Source organism: Camponotus floridanus, unplaced genomic scaffold (assembly GCF_003227725.1).
Source record: "Camponotus floridanus strain SB8 unplaced genomic scaffold, Cflo_v7.5 scaffold28, whole genome shotgun sequence".
NCBI classification, from domain to species: domain Eukaryota; kingdom Metazoa; phylum Arthropoda; class Insecta; order Hymenoptera; family Formicidae; genus Camponotus; species Camponotus floridanus.
Window position 1 is genome coordinate 2,808,282 of NW_020229414.1, and position 27,520 is coordinate 2,835,801.

The 27,520-nt window shown below is 43.7% G+C and overlaps 2 protein-coding genes across 2 annotated transcripts; both read left to right on the forward strand.

Moving 5' to 3' along the window:
* The first annotated feature begins 14,388 nt into the window (after positions 1-14,388).
* On the forward strand, positions 14,389-15,046 carry LOC112638286. The gene has a single exon (XM_025409750.1). It carries the CDS (start codon positions 14,420-14,422, stop codon positions 15,044-15,046), a length of 627 nt encoding a protein of 208 aa, XP_025265535.1. The 5' UTR covers positions 14,389-14,419.
* Positions 15,047-22,728: 7,682 nt separating this feature from the next.
* Positions 22,729-23,998, forward strand: LOC112638287. Its single transcript, XM_025409751.1, has 3 exons — positions 22,729-22,808; positions 22,864-23,395; positions 23,477-23,998. Exons 1-3 carry the CDS (start codon positions 22,729-22,731, stop codon positions 23,996-23,998), a joined length of 1,134 nt encoding a protein of 377 aa, XP_025265536.1.
* Positions 23,999-27,520: the final 3,522 nt, after the last annotated feature.

The window sequence follows — 27,520 nt, forward strand, 5'->3', positions numbered from 1 at the left end:
GATATCGCAGCGTTAAAGTGAACACGACGTTCAACGGAGAATTCGTGTCGGACGATAAAATCGCCGTTAAGATCGCCACGAGAAACCATCCCCTTCTACCCACGACGGATCTGCGCGAGTGGTACGATACTCGCGTCGTCGGCGATATCGTCGCGTCTTTGGAGGAGTTTCAAGAGCGCGACAGCGGATGGGCCCTGTCGCGCATACTCGATCTAACGGTGAACGTAAACGTGTACAATCCCATACGGACGGGGTGTCACGTGCGAGTACCACGAGAGATTCAAATGAAGAGAGCGGGGTGGTCAACGTGCGATCCGACGACGAGGCGTGTTTCGCGTGGTCGGTGGTCGCCGCTCTGTATTTCGTAGATAAGCACTGCGGGAGAAGCTCGCGATATCCGTATTACTCCGAGGTGTTGAATCTGGAGGGCTCGAAGTTACCTATGACTCTGAACGGAATCGGACGGTTCGAGCGTCTGAACGATATATCGGTGAACGTGTATACCGTCGGAGAGAGACGACGCGGGAAGGACGGTGACGGCGGGATTCGCATCGTCCCTCTTCGTCTGACGGATCGAAAGAGGGAGAGACACATCAATCTGCTGTATCTGAGCGATGCGACGCGCGAGGGTAACGCGGTCGGACATTTCGCCTGTATTCGAGATCTGTCTCGTCTGATCGGCTCGCAGTTGAGCAAGCGACAGCACAGGACGCACGTGTGCGATCGGTGAACGTTCGATCTCGGCGAGCGAGAGCGAGATATCGAGCTAGCGTTTATTTCGTATTTTCTTTCAGATGCATGCATTACTTTCGCACGAGCGAGAAGCTGTCGGCGCACAGCGAAGATTGCGGCAAGCTGAACGATTGCGCGATCGTTCTTCCCGGCGAGGACGATAGGTGGCTGGAGTTCGAGCATCATTCGAGAAAGGAGCGAATTCCGTTCGCGGTGTACGCCGATCTGGAGTGCGCGTTGAAGAGGAAGGAGGGGGACGAGGGCGGGAGAACCAAGAATACGCGGATCATTCAGCATCACAGAGTTCACAGCGTGGCCTATTACACGCGTTGCTCCTTCGACGACGCCGCGTCGACATACGGATCTTATCGCGGCGAGGATTGCGTCGCGTGGTTCGTGCGCGAGCTGCGCGATCTGGCGCTTCGCGCGAAGGTCGCCCTCGATGCCGTGGTACCGATGGCGGATCTGACGTCTGACGAGCGGGAGATGTTCGCGAGCGCGTCGCGCTGTCACGCGTGCGAGAGACCGTTCGAGGCCGACGACGCTCGCGTGCGCGATCACTGTCACTTGACTGATCGTTTCAAAGGTCCGGCGCATTCCGCGTGTAATTTGAATTACAAGGACCCCTACGTCATACCCGTATTCTTTCATAATTTATCGGGTTACGACGCCCACTTCATTATCAAGGATGTGGCTAACTCGTATCCCGGCAGCGTCGAGTAGTTGCCGGTGACGAAGGAATCGTACATAGCTTTCTCGAAGACCGTTCGAGATAGCGCGGCGGCGGTGGCCGAGGGAGACGGGGGAAACGCCGCGCGTTCCAGATACGTCAAATTACGATTCGTGGACTCGTTCAAGTTTTTAGGTGCCGGTCTCGATAAGCTGGCGTCGTATCTCGACGAGAGCAAACTGACGATCGCGCGAGGCGAGTTGCGCGATCTCTCGGACGACGACTTCCGGCTTCTCACGCGCAAGGGCGTGTTACCGTACGAGTACGTCGACAGCGTCGAGAGATTGCGGGAGACGCGTCTCCCGCCGCGCGAGTCCTACAGTTCTCTGACCGGCGACACCGTATCGGAGAGCGATTACGCGCACGCGACGCGCGTCTGGAAACGATTTAGCCAGGGGCTATAAACCTATATGGGTTTCTCGGTACCAGTGTTTGCAGCGCCCTCACTGAATGACAGAGCCAGAATTGGAACTAAGTGATGCCGCCATATTGTCAGTCTGGTCAGTCTGCACAAGTCTGTATCAGCTGTCAGCACGTGTCTCAACGTGTCTATTTATTTTTTTCTTGATTGAGTGATACTGAGCAATATTAAATATAAAAACTAATAACTAAAAAATAAGCAGAATGGTTAGAGCGTGTTGTGTGTTTAACTGCACTTCAACAGGTACTACTCCATCACATACTTTCCCGAAAGATCCACTGATGCGTGAAAAGTGGATGAAAAGTTTAATCTTAAAATCATATCAAGAAATCGAAGTTAATAAACTTCGAGTATGTTATAAACATTTCAAAGAAAGTGATTATAGTGGGAGTAATAAACTTCGGAGATTAATTCGAGCTGCTGTTCCCTCTATGATAGCAATAGAACCTAACCTAAGAACAGAAATATGTAATATTGAACATCATGAACAAATTCTACAGCAAAATGAACAAAGCCTACAACAACATGAACAAAGCCTACAACAACATGAAGAAAATCTACACCAACATGAACAAAGCTTACAACAACACCAAGAAGATATTACAGATTTACAAGATAATGCTGTACAAGTGCAGATAAACATGCAAAACTTGTCTCAAATGCAAATAAAAGATCATGCTCAACTACAAGAAGTAACAAAAAGATTAGAATTTTTTGAAACATTACATCAGAAATCACAAGCAAGAAAATCTAATTTGGCAAAAGTAACACGAAAGAAAAATTTGTCTCCAATAGCACGGAAGTTATATGACAATAATGTAAAACTACTAGCACAGAAGAGACGTATGAAAAGATATATAAACAGAATGAAACAACAAAACAAAGTTAAGAAAATAACATTGAGCAGAAAAGAATATAAAGACCAAGAAAATAAGACTGTAAAAGTACGAGAAAATTTTGTAAATATGATAATAAGAAATAATGATGTTGCACCACAGGTAATGTAATTTTTCATTTGTATACACTTTGTACATACATTTACATATTAACATTTGTACATACTTTTACATATTTGTATATATTTTTATTTGTTATAATTTTTGCATAGGCAAGATATTATACAATAGAAGATAAGATATTTTGCTTAGGCATTTATCGTAGATCCCGTTCTTGTTACAATTTTATATCCAAATTTCTATTATTTCCATCCTTTAATACTTTAAATACACAATTAAATCGCATTCCAATTGATACTGGATGTAACCACATTATTTTAAAATATCTAACATTAAGTGCTAGTAAGATGGATTTGAAAGATTTATATGTTGTACTTGCTTGGGACGAAATGGCTATTAAACCTGCACTTACATATGATGTTAAAAACGATAAAATCATTGGATTTGAAGATTGGGGAATGAGACGAACAAGAAAATTTGCAGATCATGCAATTTTATTTCATATAAGATGTTTAGCATCTGGACGGAAAATGCCTATTGGTTATGGCTTTTGTAATAGTACAACTTCGTCTATTCAACTTTCAAGATGTGTAAAAACATGGCTTACATTTCTGCAAAGGTGTGGTTTTAGGCCTAAAGCTACTGTTTGCGACCAGGGAGCAGCAAATATTGCGGCAATTAACTCGTTAATATTGGAAACACGTGCACAGCATTTCAGATATAATAGTAAGTATACATGCACACACACACACACACACACACACATTTAACAACTATAATTTGTAATATTATTATTATGTAATACTAATTACTTATTATGTAATACTAAAATTAATTTTTTTTTAGAGTCGCCCAAAGAAAATATATTTTATGCAGGACAAGAATGTATTGTGCCTTTATATGACTATGTGCATCTTCAAAAAGGTGTGCGTAATAATCTTTTAGATAAATATTTACTTTTAAATAAAGATGCAAAATTGTCAGAACGTGAAAGTCAATGTGCCTCTTGGGATCATATTAAAGAAGCTTATGAAATAGACCGAAAGTGTTTTCAACATCGACGAAAAATGAAAAAATTGACAGATAATCATATTTTTCCTCATTTAATTCCAAAAATGAAAGTTAAATTTGCAGTACAAATCTTGAGTCATACTGTAGCGGATTTTATAGACATATTACTTTCTTTAAATAAAGACGGTAAAATTATTTTTAATATTATTTTTAATATGTAAACGAGACATTAACTTTTTGTTAAAAAAAACAATATTACTAAAATATTTTATTATTACAGGTATCATACAAACAAGCAATGCAACAATGAATTTGTCTAAAAATGCTACAGTAACAAAAGAAGCTTTATATTTTTTTGATGATTTATTTGACTCTTTCAATGGAAATATTGGGCAAGGTCTTAGCAGTATCATCACACAAGATAGCAAACATTTAACATTTTGGCAAGAAGCATTATGTAAATTAAGGAATATGGAGTTTGTCGAGAAAAAAAGCTACAAATCTTTGAGAAGAAATAAGCCGAAGTGTTTGATTAACTGGAGACAAGCAATACAAGGCGCAAAATGTTTATGGAAAATGCTCCAAGAATATGGATTTACTACACTAAATTTGAAATATCTTAATCAAGATGCTGTAGAAAATTTCTTTAGTCAAATAAGAAATCACGGACATCAGAACAATAATCCTACACCATATTTATTTGGCACATCATTTAAAGCATTATTAACGTGCAATTTGACATCAAAGCACTCGATATCAGCAAATTGTAAGGAAGACAAAGAAGAATTTTCATCATTACTGAATTTGTTGCGCATTGAAGAAATTGAAAGTGAAAAAGATGATACAAAAGATGATACTGTGGAATGTGAAGAAACTGCCATTCCACATACAGATATAGATATAACACATTCCTTGTATATAAACAAGGAAAACATAATTAATAATATTAAAAAGAAAATAAAAATAGATTGCGCTCAATGTATGGCTGAAATATTAGAAAAAGAAAATATAACACAAACACTGGAGCATATTATAGAGATAGCTGAAAAGCAATTTCCTGATATTTGTTATCAAATGGAAATAAAAAATAAACTTATTAAAATATTAACCAAAGAAGTAGAATTAGGCACATCATATTTTCATTGTACTGATATGCATAGTATTGTGCTTAAAACTCTTGCACATTATTTTATTTTAGAATGGTGCAATTTAATAAATAAAATTTTGCGAACAGAAATAAAAGATGATTTTAAGGATAATTATATGAAAAAACGCTCTATTCTCGCTAGTCGAACAATCAAAGGATTATTAAAGAATTGTAGTCGACCAAACTAGCCAAGAAACCAATTAATTTATTTAAATATTACGACGTTTCGACCATATGGTTGTGGTCCTTATCAAGTACACTAGAAGGATTTAAATACATTAATTAACGGTTTTTAATATATACTAAGCACAACAAAATTGAAAAGTGAGCATAATTACCGATGGAAAGATAAAAAACAGGCATGGCACTTAAACCAGCACAAGTCACAAATTACAATTTTGAGAAATTAAGAATTAAAAAATTAATTAAACAAAAGACGTTATTTGATTAAAGTTCGAAATTGAGAGAACTGATGTGTCCGTGTGAGACGTCGTCAAAAAACTAAACATAGTTAAAAGAATAAACCAAGTTAAGTGACCTTTATTATTTTGTCATAAATATTGTTTAGATTGTCTGTGTCTATCTGTAAGTTTATTAGATTATCTGATCTCTTAATAAAGAACATCTCAGCAATCTCTCTTTTTCGAACATACGTTTCGCTGTGTAAAATGTCGGGATTCGACCAATCAAATTCATGTCCCGCTTCCAATCTATGTTTGGTAATTACAGAGTGATTGGTCTCATGTAGCTTCATATTATTACGATGTTCATTTACTCGCGTACGTAAATGTCTCTTTGTTTGACCAATATATGATAGTTTGCAATTTTTACAATTTAATTTATATACAACGCTTGTCTTGTCATTGTTATGTAATCTATCTTTACCACGTCTAATTAGATTATTAAGTTTTTTGGTTATTTTGTAAACGACATTAAAACCATTATTTCGCAGGAGACGGTACAGATCATGGCTCGTATTGTCTACATATGGTATTGCCATAATCGGAGTCTTGTCTCTATGAGAAAGATCAACGTCAACTTTGTCATTACGGTCACGATTACTTAAAAAATTGATTCTCTTTCTAATATGTTTATGTATGATATGTTTAGGGAAGCAATTATTAATTAAGGTGTCATATACCAGTTTAATGTTTTCTTGTTTAAAACAGTCATCGGATAATAAAATAGCGTGGTCTACTAAATTATAAATCGTATTGATTTTATATTTTAATGGGTGGTTCGAAAGGAAGTTGATATACCTCCCAGACCATGTGGGTTTCTTAAACCAATTAGTGATAAGTTTGAATCCTGACCGAATGACATTAACGTTTAGAAAACTGATCGACGAATCGATCTCAGTCTCGTGCGTGAAACTTAAGCGTTCGTGGTACTTATTAAATTTTGTTAGAATCTCGTCAATTTTATTGCGAGGCACGATTGCGAAGACGTCGTCTACATATCTATAATAAATCGGAGCAGTAAAACTAAGTGAATTTAAACATTGAGTCTCCAGATCATCCATCACCATATCTGCTAGAATAGGTGATAGTGGAGAGCCCATAGGAGTGCCGAAAATCTGCTCATAAAAACGTCCGTTGAAAGAGAAGTAAGTTGAATCCATGATCAATTCTATGACGTAAAGAAACTGAGGTAAACTAAACTTTGTATTTTTGGATATATCAACCCAACGGTTTCTTATGGCATTCATAACTAATTCTTTTGGGATATTGGTGAATAAAGAAGTGACATCCAGTGAAATCATTATGTTGTCTTCGTTAATTATTGTATTTTTAATGTTGTCAACGAAGGACCATCCATCTTTAATATATGAATTAGGTTTCTTTATCGATTTGATTAAAATGTTATGAATGTAATTTGAGATATTATATACCGGACTTCCTAACGCGGATACAATAATTCTCAACGGAAAACCGTCTTTATGGATCTTCGGCAAACCATAGCAGCGCGGTAAATTACCGTTTGTACAATTCAAATTTCTATATGTCAATTCACCTATTAAACCGTTCTTTTTCCAAGATTTAACTAACTCATTAAACCTATTCGTCAATCTATTCAAAGGATCCTTTTTTAAAACTTTATAAGTGGCTTGGTCGCTCAGCAGCAGATTCATCTTGTTAAAATAATCTTTTTTATCCATGACGACCGTAATTTGGCCCTTGTCAGCTCTAGTAACCATGATATCATTGTTATTATCACGTAAAAATTTTTTCGAAGCGGTGAAGGAATCTAAGATGTATCTCTCCGAATGATTGATATGTTTTTTAGTAAAAAGAAAACTCTGAAGTATGTTTGCCACTGAGATCCTAGTTGTTTCGATGACGTCAGTAGGCAAAACATTAATTTTTCCTTCAAAGCATTTAATGACATCTAGAACATAATTCGTGCGATCAGTTCGATTACCTTGTTGTATTGGTAGAGCAAAATTATCCCCCAAGCTCAAAAAATCGGACACCCTGTCTGGTATGTCTCTGCTACTGATGTTAACAAACCACTTTTTCTTGTTAATATTTTCAAAGGGATGTAGACAAGCGTTGTATTTTTGTTTTAAATTGCTAAACTTCTTGATTAAGTTATTTTTTGTAATAAGGTCAAATGAAGAAAGTCTATGTTTATTTAATTCAAAGAAAGTGTTAATTAAATCGTGAGGTAAACAATCGAACAACTGCTCCTCAATATATTTGATTTTGTTACGTAAATAGTTCAAATTGATATTTTTATCTTCAATCTCGAAGTTCAACAATTTATACTGGTTAGATATCTTAAATTTATCAAACTTCCGTTTAATACTATTGCTGTGGAACTCGACACTAATTTTTAAATTGTTAATGTGTGTCGGAATCAAGTCGTGTCTTCTGCAGCGAATCAAAAATGTCAATTGTTGTTTAGAGGTATGGATCTTCTTGTTGCAATTTATCCAAGATTTTAACAATGTTGTGCAGTTATCATCAAACCGTTGAGTGACGTGTTGGAAGAAGTCCTCAGTGCGAACAAACTCCATAATTAGGCCCAGGAGTAAATTTAAAAATTGAAAAAACGCTCTATTCTCGCTAGTCGAACAATCAAAGGATTATTAAAGAATTGTAGTCGACCAAACTAGCCAAGAAACCAATTAATTTATTTAAATATTACGACGTTTCGACCATATGGTTGTGGTCCTTATCAAGTACACTAGAAGGATTTAAATACATTAATTAACGGTTTTTAATATATACTAAGCACAACAAAATTGAAAAGTGAGCATAATTACCGATGGAAAGATAAAAAACAGGCATGGCACTTAAACCAGCACAAGTCACAAATTACAATTTTGAGAAATTAAGAATTAAAAAATTAATTAAACAAAAGACGTTATTTGATTAAAGTTCGAAATTGAGAGAACTGATGTGTCCGTGTGAGACGTCGTCAAAAAACTAAACATAGTTAAAAGAATAAACCAAGTTAAGTGACCTTTATTATTTTGTCATAAATATTGTTTAGATTGTCTGTGTCTATCTGTAAGTTTATTAGATTATCTGATCTCTTAATAAAGAACATCTCAGCAATCTCTCTTTTTTTCGAACATACGTTTCGCTGTGTAAAATGTCGGGATTCGACCAATCAAATTCATGTCCCGCTTCCAATCTATGTTTGGTAATTACAGAGTGATTGGTCTCATGTAGCTTCATATTATTAGGATGTTCATTTACTCGCGTACGTAAATGTCTCTTTGTTTGACCAATATATGATAGTTTGCAATTTTTACAATTTAATTTATATACAACGCTTGTCTTGTCGTAACGAAACGTATGTTCGAAAAAGAGAGATTGCTGAGATGTTCTTTATTAAGAGATCAGATAATCTAATAAACTTACAGATAGACACAGACAATCTAAACAATATTTATGACAAAATAATAAAGGTCACTTAACTTGGTTTATTCTTTTAACTATGTTTAGTTTTTTGACGACGTCTCACACGGACACATCAGTTCTCTCAATTTCGAACTTTAATCAAATAACGTCTTTTGTTTAATTAATTTTTTAATTCTTAATTTCTCAAAATTGTAATTTGTGACTTGTGCTGGTTTAAGTGCCATGCCTGTTTTTTATCTTTCCATCGGTAATTATGCTCACTTTTCAATTTTGTTGTGCTTAGTATATATTAAAAACCGTTAATTAATGTATTTAAATCCTTCTAGTGTACTTGATAAGGACCACAACCATATGGTCGAAACGTCGTAATATTTAAATAAATTAATTGGTTTCTTGGCTAGTTTGGTCGACTACAATTCTTTAATAATCCTTTGATTGTTCGACTAGCGAGAATAGAGCGTTTTTTCAATTTTTAAATTTACTCCTGGGCCTAATTATGGAGTTTGTTCGCACTGAGGACTTCTTCCAACACGTCACTCAACGGTTTGATGATAACTGCACAACATTGTTAAAATCTTGGATAAATTGCAACAAGAAGATCCATACCTCTAAACAACAATTGACATTTTTGATTCGCTGCAGAAGACACGACTTGATTCCGACACACATTAACAATTTAAAAATTAGTGTCGAGTTCCACAGCAATAGTATTAAACGGAAGTTTGATAAATTTAAGATATCTAACCAGTATAAATTGTTGAACTTCGAGATTGAAGATAAAAATATCAATTTGAACTATTTACGTAACAAAATCAAATATATTGAGGAGCAGTTGTTCGATTGTTTACCTCACGATTTAATTAACACTTTCTTTGAATTAAATAAACATAGACTTTCTTCATTTGACCTTATTACAAAAAATAACTTAATCAAGAAGTTTAGCAATTTAAAACAAAAATACAACGCTTGTCTACATCCCTTTGAAAATATTAACAAGAAAAAGTGGTTTGTTAACATCAGTAGCAGAGACATACCAGACAGGGTGTCCGATTTTTTGAGCTTGGGGGATAATTTTGCTCTACCAATACAACAAGGTAATCGAACTGATCGCACGAATTATGTTCTAGATGTCATTAAATGCTTTGAAGGAAAAATTAATGTTTTGCCTACTGACGTCATCGAAACAACTAGGATCTCAGTGGCAAACATACTTCAGAGTTTTCTTTTTACTAAAAAACATATCAATCATTCGGAGAGATACATCTTAGATTCCTTCACCGCTTCGAAAAAATTTTTACGTGATAATAACAATGATATCATGGTTACTAGAGCTGACAAGGGCCAAATTACGGTCGTCATGGATAAAAAAGATTATTTTAACAAGATGAATCTGCTGCTGAGCGACCAAGCCACTTATAAAGTTTTAAAAAAGGATCCTTTGAATAGATTGACGAATAGGTTTAATGAGTTAGTTAAATCTTGGAAAAAGAACGGTTTAATAGGTGAATTGACATATAGAAATTTGAATTGTACAAACGGTAATTTACCGCGCTGCTATGGTTTGCCGAAGATCCATAAAGACGGTTTTCCGTTGAGAATTATTGTATCCGCGTTAGGAAGTCCGGTATATAATATCTCAAATTACATTCATAACATTTTAATCAAATCGATAAAGAAACCTAATTCATATATTAAAGATGGATGGTCCTTCGTTGACAACATTAAAAATACAATAATTAACGAAGACAACATAATGATTTCACTGGATGTCACTTCTTTATTCACCAATATCCCAAAAGAATTAGTTATGAATGCCATAAGAAACCGTTGGGTTGATATATCCAAAAATACAAAGTTTAGTTTACCTCAGTTTCTTTACGTCATAGAATTGATCATGGATTCAACTTACTTCTCTTTCAACGGACGTTTTTATGAGCAGATTTTCGGCACTCCTATGGGCTCTCCACTATCACCTATTCTAGCAGATATGGTGATGGATGATCTGGAGACTCAATGTTTAAATTCACTTAGTTTTACTGCTCCGATTTATTATAGATATGTAGACGACGTCTTCGCAATCGTGCCTCGCAATAAAATTGACGAGATTCTAACAAAATTTAATAAGTACCACGAACGCTTAAGTTTCACGCACGAGACTGAGATCGATTCGTCGATCAGTTTTCTAAACGTTAATGTCATTCGGTCAGGATTCAAACTTATCACTAATTGGTTTAAGAAACCCACATGGTCTGGGAGGTATATCAACTTCCTTTCGAACCACCCATTAAAATATAAAATCAATACGATTTATAATTTAGTAGACCACGCTATTTTATTATCCGATGACTGTTTTAAACAAGAAAACATTAAACTGGTATATGACACCTTAATTAATAATTGCTTCCCTAAACATATCATACATAAACATATTAGAAAGAGAATCAATTTTTTAAGTAATCGTGACCGTAATGACAAAGTTGACGTTGATCTTTCTCATAGAGACAAGACTCCGATTATGGCAATACCATATGTAGACAATACGAGCCATGATCTGTACCGTCTCCTGCGAAATAATGGTTTTAATGTCGTTTACAAAATAACCAAAAAACTTAATAATCTAATTAGACGTGGTAAAGATAGATTACATAACAATGACAAGACAAGCGTTGTATATAAATTAAATTGTAAAAATTGCAAACTATCATATATTGGTCAAACAAAGAGACATTTACGTACGCGAGTAAATGAACATCGTAATAATATGAAGCTACATGAGACCAATCACTCTGTAATTACCAAACATAGATTGGAAGCGGGACATGAATTTGATTGGTCGAATCCCGACATTTTACACAGCGAAACGTATGTTCGAAAAAGAGAGATTGCTGAGATGTTCTTTATTAAGAGATCAGATAATCTAATAAACTTACAGATAGACACAGACAATCTAAACAATATTTATGACAAAATAATAAAGGTCACTTAACTTGGTTTATTCTTTTAACTATGTTTAGTTTTTTGACGACGTCTCACACGGACACATCAGTTCTCTCAATTTCGAACTTTAATCAAATAACGTCTTTTGTTTAATTAATTTTTTAATTCTTAATTTCTCAAAATTGTAATTTGTGACTTGTGCTGGTTTAAGTGCCATGCCTGTTTTTTATCTTTCCATCGGTAATTATGCTCACTTTTCAATTTTGTTGTGCTTAGTATATATTAAAAACCGTTAATTAATGTATTTAAATCCTTCTAGTGTACTTGATAAGGACCACAACCATATGGTCGAAACGTCGTAATATTTAAATAAATTAATTGGTTTCTTGGCTAGTTTGGTCGACTACATTTCTTTAATAATCCTTTGATAATTATATGTATTTCCAAGCACATAGAATGTCTTTAAAATATTACAGAAAGAAGACAAAAGGTAAGACAAAAGTATCAATTCATAAATAACTATGCTCATTATATTATAGTATGTTTTATAATATAATTACTATGTATTTTATATGTTTATAATTACTATGTATTTTACTATGTTGCAGTGTTTCCTGAAACGAGTTTATAATATTTTTCATACTGCTACACAGCACACTTATGTATATAGATGTATATATTTTTATAATAAATTGTCATATTAGAAGTAAAACAACATTCTTCTTTTCTTCCTTATTACTTAGATTTAAAAAAATAAATAAATATTATATATATATATACAGGGTCTACCAAAAGTGTGGAAACCCCTAAATATCTCGGAAAATATACGTTTTACAGAAAAGTGTTTCCAACAAAAGTTGTAGGGTTTAAGAAGATCTATATACTGATTCTATCAGTTTGACCTTGGATGGCGTCGTCAAGGTCAGGTCAAGGTCACATTGACTTTTTTAAATGACACCCCCTACATTTGATTGCATATTCTTATAGCTTAATTCAAGAGCTTTCCAAAACACTATAATAATGTTCATTTTTATTAAGTACTTTGCGAGTTATGAGGGTTGAAATAATTTCTTAATTTTACATAAACCATAAAATATCTAGTAAACCATTCATTTTTCGATTATCTTACCTTCATACTTTTATGTACAAATTAATGAGAGGAATCAATTGGTGTAAAGAAAACACATAGTTGTTTCTAAGAAAAAATATGTAATTTGCAATTAACAATTCCATATTTTTTCTTAAAAACAACTGTATGTTTTCTTTACACCAATTGATTCCTTTCATTATTTTGTACATAAAAGTATGAAGGTAAGATAATCGAAAAATGAATGGTTTACTAGATATTTTATGGTTTATGTAAAATTAAGAAATTATTTCAACCCTCATAACTCGCAAAGTACTTAATAAAAATGAACATTATTATAGTGTTTTGGAAAGCTCTTGAATTAAGCTATAAGAATATGCAATCAAATGTAGGGGGTGTCATTTAAAAAAGTCAATGTGACCTTGACCTGACCTTGACGACGCCATCCAAGGTCAAACTGATAGAATCAGTATATAGATCTTCTTAAACCCTACAACTTTTGTTGGAAACACTTTTCTGTAAAACGTATATTTTCCGAGATATTTAGGGGTTTCCACACTTTTGGTAGACCCTGTATATATATATATATATATATATATATATATATATATATATATATATGCACGTGATGCAGATGTTCTTTCTCACTCACTCGCACATTTACTTTCTCACTCATTTTGAGTACGTAGTTCTTCCACGAACTCTGTCATTTAGTGAGGGCGCTGCAAACATTGGTACAAAAAAAACTATGGAAGTTGATAGCCCCTGGATTTAGCGTCGAAAATCTAGGCGAGTACAGCGATCTCTATCTGAAGACCGACGTTCTTCTGCTCGCGGACGTGTTCGAAAATTTTCGCGCCGCTTGTTTGGAGAGTTACGGTTTAGATCCCGCGTACTACTTCACGTTGCCGGGATACACGTGGGACGCGATGCTCAAGTACACGGGGGTCCGTTTCGAGCTGCTCACCGATATCGATATGATGATGTTCGTGGAACGCGGAATACGCGGCGGTCTGAGTCAGTGCTCCAGCAGATACGCTCGCGCTAACAACAAATACATGAGCGCGTACGATCCGTCGCGACCGTCGATCTATCTGATGTATCTCGATATCAACAATCTGTACGGTTGGGCGTTGCCATACGAGCGATTCGAGTGGGTCGACGACCTCGAGAGTCTCGACGTGATGTCCGTGACGGAGGACTTGACCGTCGGCTACATTCTCGAGGTCGATCTCGACTATCCGGCCGATGCGCACGACGCCCACGCCGAGCTACCGTTTTGTCCCACGCGCGATAAGCCGCCGGGGAAGCGGCAGAGCAAACTCCTAGCTACGCTGTACGATAAGCGCCTATACGTCACGCACTATCGCAATCTGCAGTAGTGCGTTCGTCACGGTCTGCGTCTGACTAGGATTCATCGCGCGCTGCGCTTCTCGCAATCTCCGTGGTTACGCGGATACGTGGAACTTAACACGCGTTTACGCACTAACGGGAGTAACGATTTCGAGAAGAATCTGTACAAGTTGATGAACAACGCCGTCTTCGGCAAGACTATGGAGAACGTGCGCAATCGCGTGGACGTTCGACTCGCGACTCGATGGGACGGTCGATTCAGAGCCGAGGTGCTCATCTCCAAGCCGAATTTTCACAGTAGAAGCGTATTCTCGAATCTCATGGCCGTGGAATTGCGCAAATTGGAGGCGAAGATCGACAAACCGATCTACGTAGGCATGTCGATTCTCGATATATCCAAGATTCGTCTGTACGCGTTTCACTACGAATACATGTCGCCGCTCTACGGCGATAAGTGTAAGATATTATACACCAACACGGACAGTCTCATTTATAGCGTAGAGTGCGAGGACGCGTACGAGCGAATGAAGCGCAACATCGATAGATTCGACACGAGCGATTACGCCGTCGACAATCTCTACGGCGTGCCGCGCGCGAATAAGAAGGTTCTCGGTCTGATGAAGGACGAGAACGGCGCTCTCATGCTCGAGTTCGTCGGACTCAGAGCGAAGATGTACGCGTTGCGAATCGAGGGTAGGGGCGACACTAAGAAGAGCAAGGGCGTGAGGAGCAGCGTCGTCGCGAGAACGCTGACGTTCGATGATTACGAGCGCTGCCTGAGACGCGAGATCGAGAGATGACTCGCGAGCAGTCGTGCCTGAGATCCAAGTTACACGAGGTGTACACCATGCGCGAGTCGAAGGTCGCGCTCAGTCCGTACGACGATAAGCGCTACGTCGTGCCGGATTCGACCGACACTCTACCGTGGGGGCACTACAGGATACCTCTGTGAGGAGAGGCGCGGACAGATCTTAAGCGCTATGCGACGTATTTTTTACAGATATGCATGATGTATTTTATTATCTTTAATGTTATACAATATATATGTTTGCTGCGACGCGTTACAATACGCGCGATGTATTTTCTTATCTTTAATATTACAAATATATATATATATATATATATTTGTAATATTAAAGATAAGAAAATACATCGCGCGTATTGTAACGCGGTTTTTTGACGAAGTCTCACACGGACACATCAGTTCTCTCAATTTCGAACTTTAATCAAATAACGTCTTTTGTTTAATTAATTTTTTAATTCTTAATTTCTCAAAATTGTAATTTGTGACTTGTGCTGGTTTAAGTGCCATGCCTGTTTTTTATCTTTCCATCGTGTACTTGATAAGGACCACAACCATATGGTCGAAACGTCATAATATTTAAATAAATTAATGGTTTCTTGGCTAGTTTGGTCGACTACAATTCTTTAATAATCCTTTGATTGTTCGACTAGCGAGAATAGAGCGTTTTTTCAATATATATATATATATATGTATATATATATATTCATTGCGACGCGTTACAATACGCGCAATGTATCTTTTCGTCTGTAATATCGCGCGAAAATATACGTATGTTCGTCACAATATGTCGGCTTTGTCTATCCACGAATTATGCGACCTGTCCATCCCCAGCTACTTCACGAGAACCGCGTCGCCCTTCCGGCGCAGCACTCTCTCCACGAGATACACATCGGGATCGGAGACTCGCTGCAACTCGTGCTCGTAGAATCCGCCGACTATCGGCTCGCCGCGCGAATCCTTCAGCAGATACGTCGCGGGATTCGTCCTTCGCACCTCGGCTACGTGGAAGATCTCCGCGGTCCAATTCGGCGTGTATCCCTTCTCGAACAGCGTCTTGTACTTGCTCACGCGAACGGGATCGTTCGGTCGAAATTTTCCCGGAGCGGCGATCTTCGGGTGGCTGTACACCGTCGACAGGAGTCTCGACGTTCGAGCGGGCGTCACGTCGATCGGACGCATCCCGATGGTTCGATGCTTGCGAGCGTTGTACTCGGATATTAGACGCGGCAGCGCGTCGAGCCACTTGTACGTTCCGTTCAGCGTGAAGTACTTCCACATCTTCTTGAGTGTGCGATTGAAACGCTTGACGATGGACGCTTTCAGCACAGAATACGTCGAGTAGTGATTGATGCCGTGTCTATCCACAAATCTTCGCACCTCGGCGTTGTAGAACTCCTTTCCTTTGTCGGTCTGCAGATTTCTCGGGCGACGTCCGGAGGCGCGCGTCACGCTCGACAGGGCTCGAGCGACCTCGTCGCCGCTCTTTCTCTTGAGCGGTACCGCCCACGCGTACTTGCTCAGAGCGTCGATGACGGTGAGTATGTAATTGTGGCCTCTGTTCCGTCCGGCGTAAGGACGCAGCTCGACGACGTCCGCTTGCCACAGATCGTCGTATCCGCGCACCGCGACGCGGCGACGGGGGAAGTTTTTTCTCGCCGGCGCGTGCAGCTCGTTCACGAGTCTCCGTTTCGCGGCGCTCATCTCGCCGTCTCTATTTTTTTTTCTACCCTCTCTTCGACTGTTACTTATCGGGAGTTTTAGCGCCCAGTTGTATGATTACCTTATTCGGATCGATCGTCTTAGGAATCGCAGCCGCCGCCGCTGCCGCCTTCGCCGCAGCCTTCGTCGCCGTCGTCGTCGTCGCGACCGTTCTCCTCGCGAGTTCGTTCGCGTCTTTCCTTAGACGCGCCACCTCGACGTCCAGTTCTCGCAATTTCGCGTTGGAAGTCAGCGCCTTCGCCATCAATTCCTGCAGCGTTCTGTCGTGACCGCTCAACGCGGCTCGATTTCTCTCGTTGTTCACCACTACGTTGTTCACGTGCGACAGAGATCTCTCCAAGGCGCGCACTCGCTTCTCCGTTTTCTCGCCGATCTCCTCGAGCCGCGCGACGGAGGTCCCCAGTTCGCGCGACAGTTTGCTCGACGCGTCCCCGTTCGTCCGATTCGTCTCGACGGAGCTCTCCAGATCGCCCAGTCGCTTGTCGACGACCGCGCGCGAGGCCGATCTCTCCGCCTCGACGGTCTCGATCCTCGTCGCGGCGAGCTCCTGCAGATTCTCCAGCGTTTGCAGCCGATTCTCGAGAGCGCTCCCCCTCGTGCGAATCCGCGTAACGTCGGCTTCCAGAGCGCTCGATCTTTCGGTCGCGGCGCTCTCGAGAGCGTCGATCTTCTTGCTCAGAGCGACGATTTTCTTCGCCGTCGAGGCCGCGTTGTTATCCGTTCGCGTTCTCGCGCTCGCGATAAGCTGGTGATCATTCGCCACGTTCGCTCTCACCGCGTGTATAACGCTTTCGACGTAACTCTTGTTCGTCGCGTCGTCGTTGTTGGTCGGCCAGGCCACTCATCGTATCTTGAGATGCCGCGCGTCGTAATGCGACGCGGAGGAAGAGACGTCGGAGACGGTCAGGCACAGCGCGTTATCGCGTACGTAATTTCGCAGAGATTCCACGCTCGCGCGCAATCTAGCGCTCGTCGCGTCGCGATCGCGTCTTCTCCGCGTCGACACTCCGAACTTGCTCGCGAACATCGCGTCGTCGAATGAAGCGCGCGTCGCCGCGATCGTCTTACAGTATCTCACCCGCCTCGTGGAGCTCCTCGATTATCGACAGGATCTCGTTGTCGTGAGCGTTGTTGCCGGCTTGACGAGAAGCGTCCAGCAATCGGAGACGATCCACCAATTCGTTCGGATCGTCCCAGTGAACGTAGTTCACGGTGTCGCGCGCATAGCCCGCGGCACGCGACCCCTGCCGATCCTCTTTCTCGGATCCGTCCGCAGGATCGAAGCTATGACGTGCTTGTACTTGTATTCCTTGTTTCCCAGTACGGGCATGCGAATATTGTGCTCGCGCCTGTGAGCATTAGTTTGCAGAAGTATGCTCCTGTACGCGGCTTTGTCTCTCTCGGTGTACTTGAAATCGTCGGGAATTCTCTTGAAGATCAATTCGTACAGACCGGGAGTACCAGCGTATCTGACTCCGTCCACGAATATCGCGTCGTCGGCGCCTACGTCGAATCGCTTGTCCCCGAGCATAGTGCCCGCGTCGGCGAAGTAGACTCCGTAAACGTGATCGAAATCGCTCGGCGCGCCGCAGCCGAGAAGAGCGCCCACGTACTTTTGCGCCAACGGGCCCAATTAATCGCGCAGGATATCTCGCCCTCGAGGAGTCCGCAGAGATTGTCTCACGGACGTTTCGAGCGTCGCCGGCGATCTGAGGAAGACGTCGCTCGTCTCGAACGTCTCCTCGACGGACGGTTGCGCGAAGAGGTTTCCGCTCGCGAATTCGCGCCGTTGCGCGGGAGACGCGTCCGGCGCTCCCACGGGCGTGGAAGTCGTCGCGTTCAGACGGCGAGATCGTTTAGCTTTGAATCCTTTCGCGGACGGCGGCGGCGGCGGTAACGCGCTCTCCTCGGCCTCTTCCTCGTCGTCCTCCTCCTCCTCCTCCGATGCCACCGTTCTCTTGACGCCTCGCGCGAACGTCTCGTCGATCTCGCTCTTCGCAGGTTCCCTCTCTCGCGCGCTCGCGCCTCGCGCGGAATCGTCTCCGACGCGCTCGGCGATGCGTCGCAACGGTTCGACGATCGGTTTGAAACGCGTCTCCAGAGCGCTATCGCTCTCCATCCTTCCGGTCTTTAGCGCTCTGTGCTTCCTGCGAATCGACGCGCGCGTTCTCGCTATCTCTATCGCGGTTTTCTCGCGTCTGTCGACGTCCGTCATCGCGCCCGTCATTCCTCGATGTTTCGCCTTCTTTTATCTCTCTCCCCTCTACGTTCGCCGCCGTCTCGAGAAGACTGACTCATCTGACCCAAATATTTGATACGCGACAACGCGAATCTATTGATACTCTTTAAGCAGGATGGCACTAATCTGAAACACGTGCACAGCGATCACGTGAACACCGATATGCCGTACGAGGATTTTTACGCGCTGTGTCGCGCGTGTTGGAAATACCGATACGGTTTTCTAGTGATCGACAAAGATAGCGCGCTGCGCAACGGCAGATACAGGCGAAGGATTCAACGATTACGCCGTGCCGACGACGACGACGACGACGCACGCGACGCTCTGCGGCACGGCGTAATCGTTGAATCCTTCGCCTGTATCTGCCGTTGCGCAGCGCGCTATCTTTGTCGATCACTAGAAAACCGTATCGGTATTTCCAACACGCGCGACACAGCGCGTAAAAATCCTCGTACGGCATATCGGTGTTCACGTGATCGCTGTGCACGTGTTTCAGATTAGTGCCATCCTGCTTAAAGAGTATCAATAGATTCGCGTTGTCGCGTATCAAATATTTGGGTATCTTAGCGTACGATTGGCACAGATAGAAGCAATCGACATTCGCGTGACGCCCCATGGCGAAGTACTCTCTCACGACGTCCTATTTGTCGCAGGCCACGTCGTCGAACACGAATATCGAGTTCGGCGACGCCTCGCTAGGCGGGATGACGTCGACGTTGTTCGAATACGTGAAGTAACCGATATCCCTCATAGGTTTCAACAATTTCTCCAGATATTGATATTTAGGCTGATGCAACGATTTCGAGTAAACGTACACGTTCTCGAATCGCACACCGTGCGGGCTCTCCAGAAGGCTTATCAGCACGTTCGTTTTACCGCAATTAGAGGAACCGCAGATTACGCAGCGGATCGCGGTCGGTAACAGATTACCGTGTCTTCGCGGTTCCTCGTTCATCGAGCGCGTCTTACCGTCGACGTTGGGCACTCTTATTGGTTGACGCACGAAACGCATCGTTTTCTCTCTCTATCTCTCTCTCCTCTCGCGATTCTTCCTCGTTGTCGCGAGCGAATCTGCGTCACAGTGCGCAGACTCGCGCGCGCGAGCAACGAGCGCGGATTCACCCTCGCGAACGCATATATATATAGAGGGAGAAAAAAAACGATCGCGCAATTAGGCGTGTCCGATCGACGGTGACGCGATAGAGTTACGCGCACGCGCGCGACGCTTCGTCATGTTTATTCTATTGGTGAACGATTCCGATATTCTCGGACTCAGCGTCGATCAGTTGCAGTACGTTCCGAAGAAGCTTCTGCTGGACAAGTACGGCCATTTCGTCGATCGATTGTGGGAGAGGTTTCCTATACATCTGCAGGACGATCCGGACATGCAGCGTTATCGCCTCTGTCACAAGCATCACAATTAGCCGTGGCAACGAACGCACATCGACGGTCCACCGCCGTGCATCAAAGACTGCGGCATATGCCAGGAGAACGAAATGGCGTGACTATGAGCGCGTCGATGATCGAGGCGTATGAGATACGTCGAGGACGCGCACGGCAATCGTCGGCGGTAGCGGTTTGTTCAGTAGAATTATAAACGCTCTTCCGTTCGAACTACATATACCGGGATATCAGTTCTGCGGTCCCGGTACTCGTCTCGCTAAGCGGCTCACGCGAGGCGATCGAGGCGTCAATCCGCTGGACGCGGCTTGCCGCGAGCACGACGTCGCCTATTCGCGGAGCGACGATCTCGCTGATCAGCACGTCGCGGATCGGACGCTCGGAGCGAGAGCGTTCGAGCGTATCCGGGCCGGGGATTCGACCCTCGGCAAGAGAGTGGCGGCGTCGGCCGTATGGGCGGCTATGAAGGCGAAGACGAAACTAGGAATGGGTATGGCTGGAGCGCGAAGAGGCGCGAGAAAGAGCGGCGGCGGCGGCAAGAAAAGAACCTCGACGAGGAGGAGGAGGACGACGACGACGACGACGAGAGGACGGGTTCTTCTCGCGGCGAAACGCGGCGGCTTTCTGCCGCTGTTGCCGGCGCTCGGAGCTTTAGGATCGCTGATCGGCGGAGCGGCCGGCGTGGCGAAGATGGTGAACGACGGTAAGGCCGCGCGTCGACAATTGGAGGAGCTGTAGCGACACAATCGAGCGATGGAGGGCCGCGGTTTGTATCTCGCGCCTTACAAGCGCGGCGGAAGCATCGCGAGACGAGGCGGACGAACGGTTAGGAGGAAGAAGAAAAAAAAAAGTCGGGCCTTCGCGCGCGTTAGACAACGTCGTAGCTCCGATCGGCGTCACGACGAACGAACAGTTGAACAGCGCGGCCAGGCGCGCTCGCGTGCGTCACTTCAGAGGTGTGTTCATGCGCGACGCGTTGCTGGCGCGAGTTGGTCGCGACGAGAGTGGTATCGTGAACCTGGACGACGCCTCGGGGCCGGGCACGCATTGGGTGGCGTACGCTAAAAGGGGAAAAGATGCTATCTACTTCGACGCTTTCGGCAATCTTCGGCCGCCTCGAGAACTCGCGCGCTATCTCGGACGCGACACGCGCGTCGCGTACAATCGCGACTCCCAGCAGACGTACGAACAGAGCGTCTGCGGACAATTGTGCCTGCGCTTCCTTCGACGAGTCAATTGGGGAGGAAGAAGGAGGAAGCCCTTCGGTCTCTAACGGCGATAGCGCGCGTCGTCATGTCGCTGATTCTCACGCTAACCGGAAGAAGCAACGTTCTCACGGCGAGTTACTTTCCGCCTCTCGATCTGAGCGACGACGAATACGAGCTCGGCTTGACCAATTTCGAGACCTACAACACGATTCCGAACGTGAATTCCTCGAACAATAAATTTTACTTCGACGACAACGACGAGACGATCGCGATCCCGATCGGATCCTACGAGCTGCGCGATATAAGCGCGTACCTGAGAGCCGCGATTCTTCGAAGACGGCGACGACCGCCGAGCGCGAGTACCAGAGGGAGAGACGATGGCGATGGCGCCAGCGACGGCGACGACGACGAGGAATATCTGTACGATGTCGAGGACGTGGAGGACGAGAGCGGCGATCGTGTTCTCGCGCTACGCGGTAACGACAATACCATGAGAAGCGAAATCAAATGCGCGTATCGAATTAATTTCACCAAACCGAACAATATCGGATCGTTGTTAGGTTTCTCCCAGTCTCGCGTATTGCGGCCGAACAAATGGTACGCGTCCGACGAGCCCGTGGACATTATCGCGGTTAAGACGATTCGCGTGGAGTGCAACCTGACGACGGGCGCGTACGTGAACGAGAGATTCGCCCACGCGATACACGAATTCGCGCCGAACGTCCCGCCGGGATACAAAGTGTCTGAGATCCCGAGGCAGATCATTTATCTGCCAGTCATCGCGCGACTCGTGACCGACGTATCGCTGCGCGTCGTCGATCAGGACGGTCGATTGATCGATTTCCACGGCGAGATCTCGATTCGACTGCACGTGCGGCGCAGACGATAGAGAGCGCGCGGCGAGACGGGGGAGGGAACGGAGCGATGCTCGTCGTGCGCGAATCTAGCGTCGCGACGTCGCATCGCGGCGGCGACCGCGATCGCGTCGCGGGAACTCGAGTCGCGCGCTCGAGAGACAGGAGCGTCGGGAGATTGTCCGCAGCCAACGTCGCTTTTCTGCGATCCATGGGTTTCGTCGTACCGAAAGCCGCGCGATAGTTCGACGACGACATGAGGGACATTCTGAGCATCGGCGGGGAACCCGTCTTCGATGATCGCATCGTGAAGATTGAGAGTCACACGTACAATCCGTACGCCAACACCACTTTCGGATACAGCGACGAGATACGAATACCCATACAACAGCAGGACCTATACACGCTGCCGTGCGAGTTTTCTCTACGTCGAAGGTAGACTGCACGCGAAGAATAATCCGCCGCTCGCGTCGAGCGGCGAATCGGGTAAGCCTGCCTCGGCCTCTAAGGAGCCGTCCGTGCCCTCGACGCCGGCGTGGCTCGTGAACAATTGCGTCGCCTTTATGTTCGAGGAGATACGTTACGAGCTCGATGGCGTGGAGATCGATCGTAATCGCAACGTCGGAATAACCAGCACGATCAAGAACTACGTCTCTCTGACGGCACGAGGCAAGATCTTGAAGAACGCCGGATGGGATCTCGCGACTGGACCGAGCGGCGTCGCGTCGACGGGCGATTTCAACTTCTGCGTTCCTCTCGACACGCTGCTAGGTTTCTGTGAGGATTACAGGCGCGTCGTCATCAACGCGCGTCACGAGCTGATTCTGATAAGAGCGCGAAACGACAACAATTGTCTGATTTCGCGCGAGGAATTCGAGCCGAGAGTCGAGCTCACGAAGATACAGTGGCGCGTGCCGCACGTGGTGCTGAATGACGTCAACAAATTATCGCTGTTGCACACGTTGGGCAGCGGTAGATATCTGAGCACGCCCTTTCGCTCGTAGGATCTCTACGAGTTTCTGCTCCTGCAGAGCACGACCAAACACTCGTGGGCCGTAAAAGCGGCCACGCAGCTCGAGAAACCGCGTTACGTCATCTTCGCGTTGCAGACCGGAAGGAAAAACGTCCTGTCGCAGGACGCTTCCAAATTCGACGCGTGCAATCGGACCAACGTAAAGTTGTATCTCAATTCCGACTTCTATCCGTACGACGATATGAATTTGGACTTCGATAAAAACAAGATCGCCGTACTGTACGACGCCTACGCGAGATTTCGACGAACGTATTACGGATCCGCGAGCGACGAGACGCTCCTGACTATGAACAAATTTCTATACTGCGGCTCGCTCGCGGTGATAGATTGTTCCCGCCAAAACGAAGCGATTAAGAGCGCCACTGTGGACGTTCGTCTAGAATTCGACTGCAAGGACAACGTTCCTTCTAACACCACGGCATACTGTCTAATCATTCACGATCGCGTGGTGGAGTACAATCCGTTGACGAACGTCGTGCGTAAGATCCTGTAAGACGACGCGTCAGACGGGAGAGGGGAGAGAGGAAACTCGAAATCGCGAAGATATCGCGGAGAGACGCGAATAAACGTCAGTATCTCGCGACGATGACCGCGACGACGGTCGCGAGCGATATCGCCCCGTCGATCTGCAGGGTTTCGTCGTCAACGAGCGATTCGTGACGAAGGAGATGGCGATACTCGCGAACGGCAGAGATCTGACGCATCACGTCTTTCGCGCGCCGATGTCGTGGAATCTGCTAACGAAGAGCGAGAAGTCGCAGGCCTGTTGGCTGACTTTTAATCACCACGAATTTCACTGGACCGACGGACACGTGGAGTATAGACAGCGAAGCAGATCGTTCGCGACGCGATATATCGCGCGTCGAGGGATCTCGCATCGAACGCCGCGGTGACGATCTACGTCAAGGGTCTCGAGAAGAAGAAGTGGCTGGCCGACATCGCGGGAGAGGTCGCGGAACAGCTCGACCTGACGATGGAGACCATCGACGCCGATTACGAGGATATCGGACCCCTTCGAACGCTAGCCGCGACTCGCGTCTATCGCTGCGGCTATGACTCGAAGAATTGCGCCTTGGAAAACGTGTGCAAACTACACAACTGGTGGTTGGAGAGACGCGATCAATTGCGCGACATGTGAACAGAGACGCGTCGCGCGCGTTTTCCGCATCGTAGATTAGTCTTGCTCGTACTCTTATCGATGACTTATCGTCCTACCTAAAAGTATTATTAATACTTAGAAAGATACTATTAATACTAAGAAAAAAATAATATTAAAATAATATTAAAATAATATTAAAATAATATTAAAATAATATTAAAATAATATTAATTAGCCAATAAACTCGTATCGCGCGTACGCGGTTAAACGTATTTTCCGGCACTTCCTCCGGAGCAATCGAGAATTTATCGCGCCTCATTAAATTAAATTACCTCGTTATATTTCCGCATCGCGCGATTTTTTTTCATATCGCCTTAGATTACGGCGTTAGCATTAGCATTCGACACAATCACAACGACTCGGCGATAGCGATATCGCAGGTATAAATTAACGCCGAGAGAGTTTTTTCCTCAGAATGAGTCTCGCGATCCCGTTGTTGAGTGCGTCTGATATCGCGAGTGTTCTCAGTGCGTCCAGTGTTCCTAGCGTATCCAGCATTCATTCTCGGAGTTATTTTTTTTCACGCGAACGACGATGAGCAGCGATGAAATTTCGCGATTGCGGAGGATGCTCCACGAATGCACGTTCACGCCGTGGATGTGCTTGTGGAAAATAAAGTACATTAGAAATCTCATGGATGCGATCCTCAATATAGCTGTCACGTGGAACGTAAGTACTCATTCGTCATCCTTCTTTATTCTTTCGCTCTCCTTCGAGGAAAAATAAGACGTACATTTTTTTCATAGTTCGAGAATGAGGTTGAGATCTGTGGATTCAACATACGTCGCCGACATTGGATACGACAGGCGAGACTGAAGCAACGGCGATTCTTAAACTCCTTATGGTGCGACCGGCCGTCCTATAGAGAATGGGAGAGGCGCTCCCCTAATATCTACGCCGACATCTTTCGACTAAGAAGATATTCGGCATGGAGCCGCTCGTCTCGGATCGCGCGTTTAAAACCGAAGATTTCTGCGACGACGATTCTCCTGTGGAGATATGGTACTATGACGCGAGCTCGCTCGAGGAAGCGAGCTCGCTCGAGGAAACGAGCTCCGTCCGTACGGACGACGGAGGATTTTAACCGAGGTACGGATCTCTTCTCGCGCCGTTCTTTCCTTTCGCGTCTCTCGATTATTAATACACAGCTTTACGTATTTCAGGCGTCTCGTCGATCTCGACGTCGAAGGACGGAGTCGAAAGATGGCGTCGAAAGATGGCATCGAAGGACGGCGTCGAAGGACGGAGTCGAAGAACGGCGTCTTCCCTTCCTCCCGATCTTCGTCCGCATCGCCTCCCTTCCCCTTGCGCGCGTCGAAACTCATCGTCGCTCGCGCGAACTGAGCTCGTTTCGCGGATCGGGCGCGCCGCATTTCCACGAGAGATTCGTCGTCGTCGTAGTCGTCGTCGTCGTAGAAGATATGTACGTGTTTGCGCACTCTCGCACGATCCTCCTCTATATTTCTGTCCATATTCATATACTCCCTTTTGTCAGGGGGGTATTTATGGTTGATTCGCAGGTCATTTACGGTCTCTTTATATTCCTGTCCATATTCATATACTCCCTTTTACAGGGGTATTTATGGGTCATTTATGGTTGATTCGTAGGTCATTTACGGTTGATTTATAGTTCGCTTATAGTTCGCTTATGGTTCGCTTATGGTTCGCTTATGGTTTGCTTACGGTTCATTTACAAATGAACCCCGCGATCGTTTCGCCTCGTTCGAACGTGGTTATACGGGCAAGCGTACGGTTCGAGATCGCGATACGTTCATTCGTCGCGCGTAGCGTTTTCGACATCGCAGTAAAGCAAGTCGCAAAAGAATCGATAAAATTAGGCGATAAGTCTTGTTTTGCAGCTCCTTTTTTTTAAATGGTCGTTTGACATGGGTCTAAACGGGCATGTTTTTGTAAGACCGTTTATTTTAGATACTTCAGTCGTTCTTACAGATCACAGGTCGTTGCGAGTCTAGAAGAAATATAAAATATATGATCGCAGGTCGTTCTCACAGGTCGTTCTCACAGGTCGTTCTTGGCGACAAACGATTGAGTAATAGCTGATACTACGTCGTTCCCGAGAGCATTAAGAAGTAGCTCTTTGCATTCCGTATCGGTTCACAGGTCGTTCTCACAGGTCGTTCTTGGTCGTTCTTACAGGTCGTTCGTATATACAGGGTGTTTCATTTTAATCCGACCACCTAAATTTCTCGGAACCTAAGCAAGATAGAGAAAAATGTTTTAGACAAAAGTTGTATGGTTTCAAGGGGGACATAAGATGGTGTCATTAGTTTGATCTTGAAGAGCCACCTGAAGGACACGCGAAGGTCAGCTCCAACTTTTTAAATGGGACACCCTATATGCTTTTGCATATTCTTGTAGCTCATCTCAAGAGCTTTCCAAAACACTATAATTAAGTTAGTTTTCATTAAGTACTTTCCAAGTTATGAGGCTTGAAATCATTTTTTACATAAACCGTAAAATACCTAGTAAACCATTCATTTTTCGACTATCTTAACTTGATACTTTTATGTACAAAATAATGAGAGGAATCAATTGGTGTAAAGAAAACACATAGTTGTTTCTAAGAAAAAATAATTGTATAATGTAATTTGCAATTAACAATTCCATATTTTTTCTTAAAAACAACTGTATGTTTTCTTTACACCAATTGATTCCTCTCATTATTTTGTACATAAAAGTATCAAGGTAAGATAATCGAAAAATGAATATTTTACAAGATATTTTACGGTTTATGTAAAATTAAAAAATGATTTCAAGCCTCATAACTTGGAAAGTACTTAATGAAAACTAACTTAAATATAGTTGAAATATAGTAAACTTAAATATAGTAAAAAT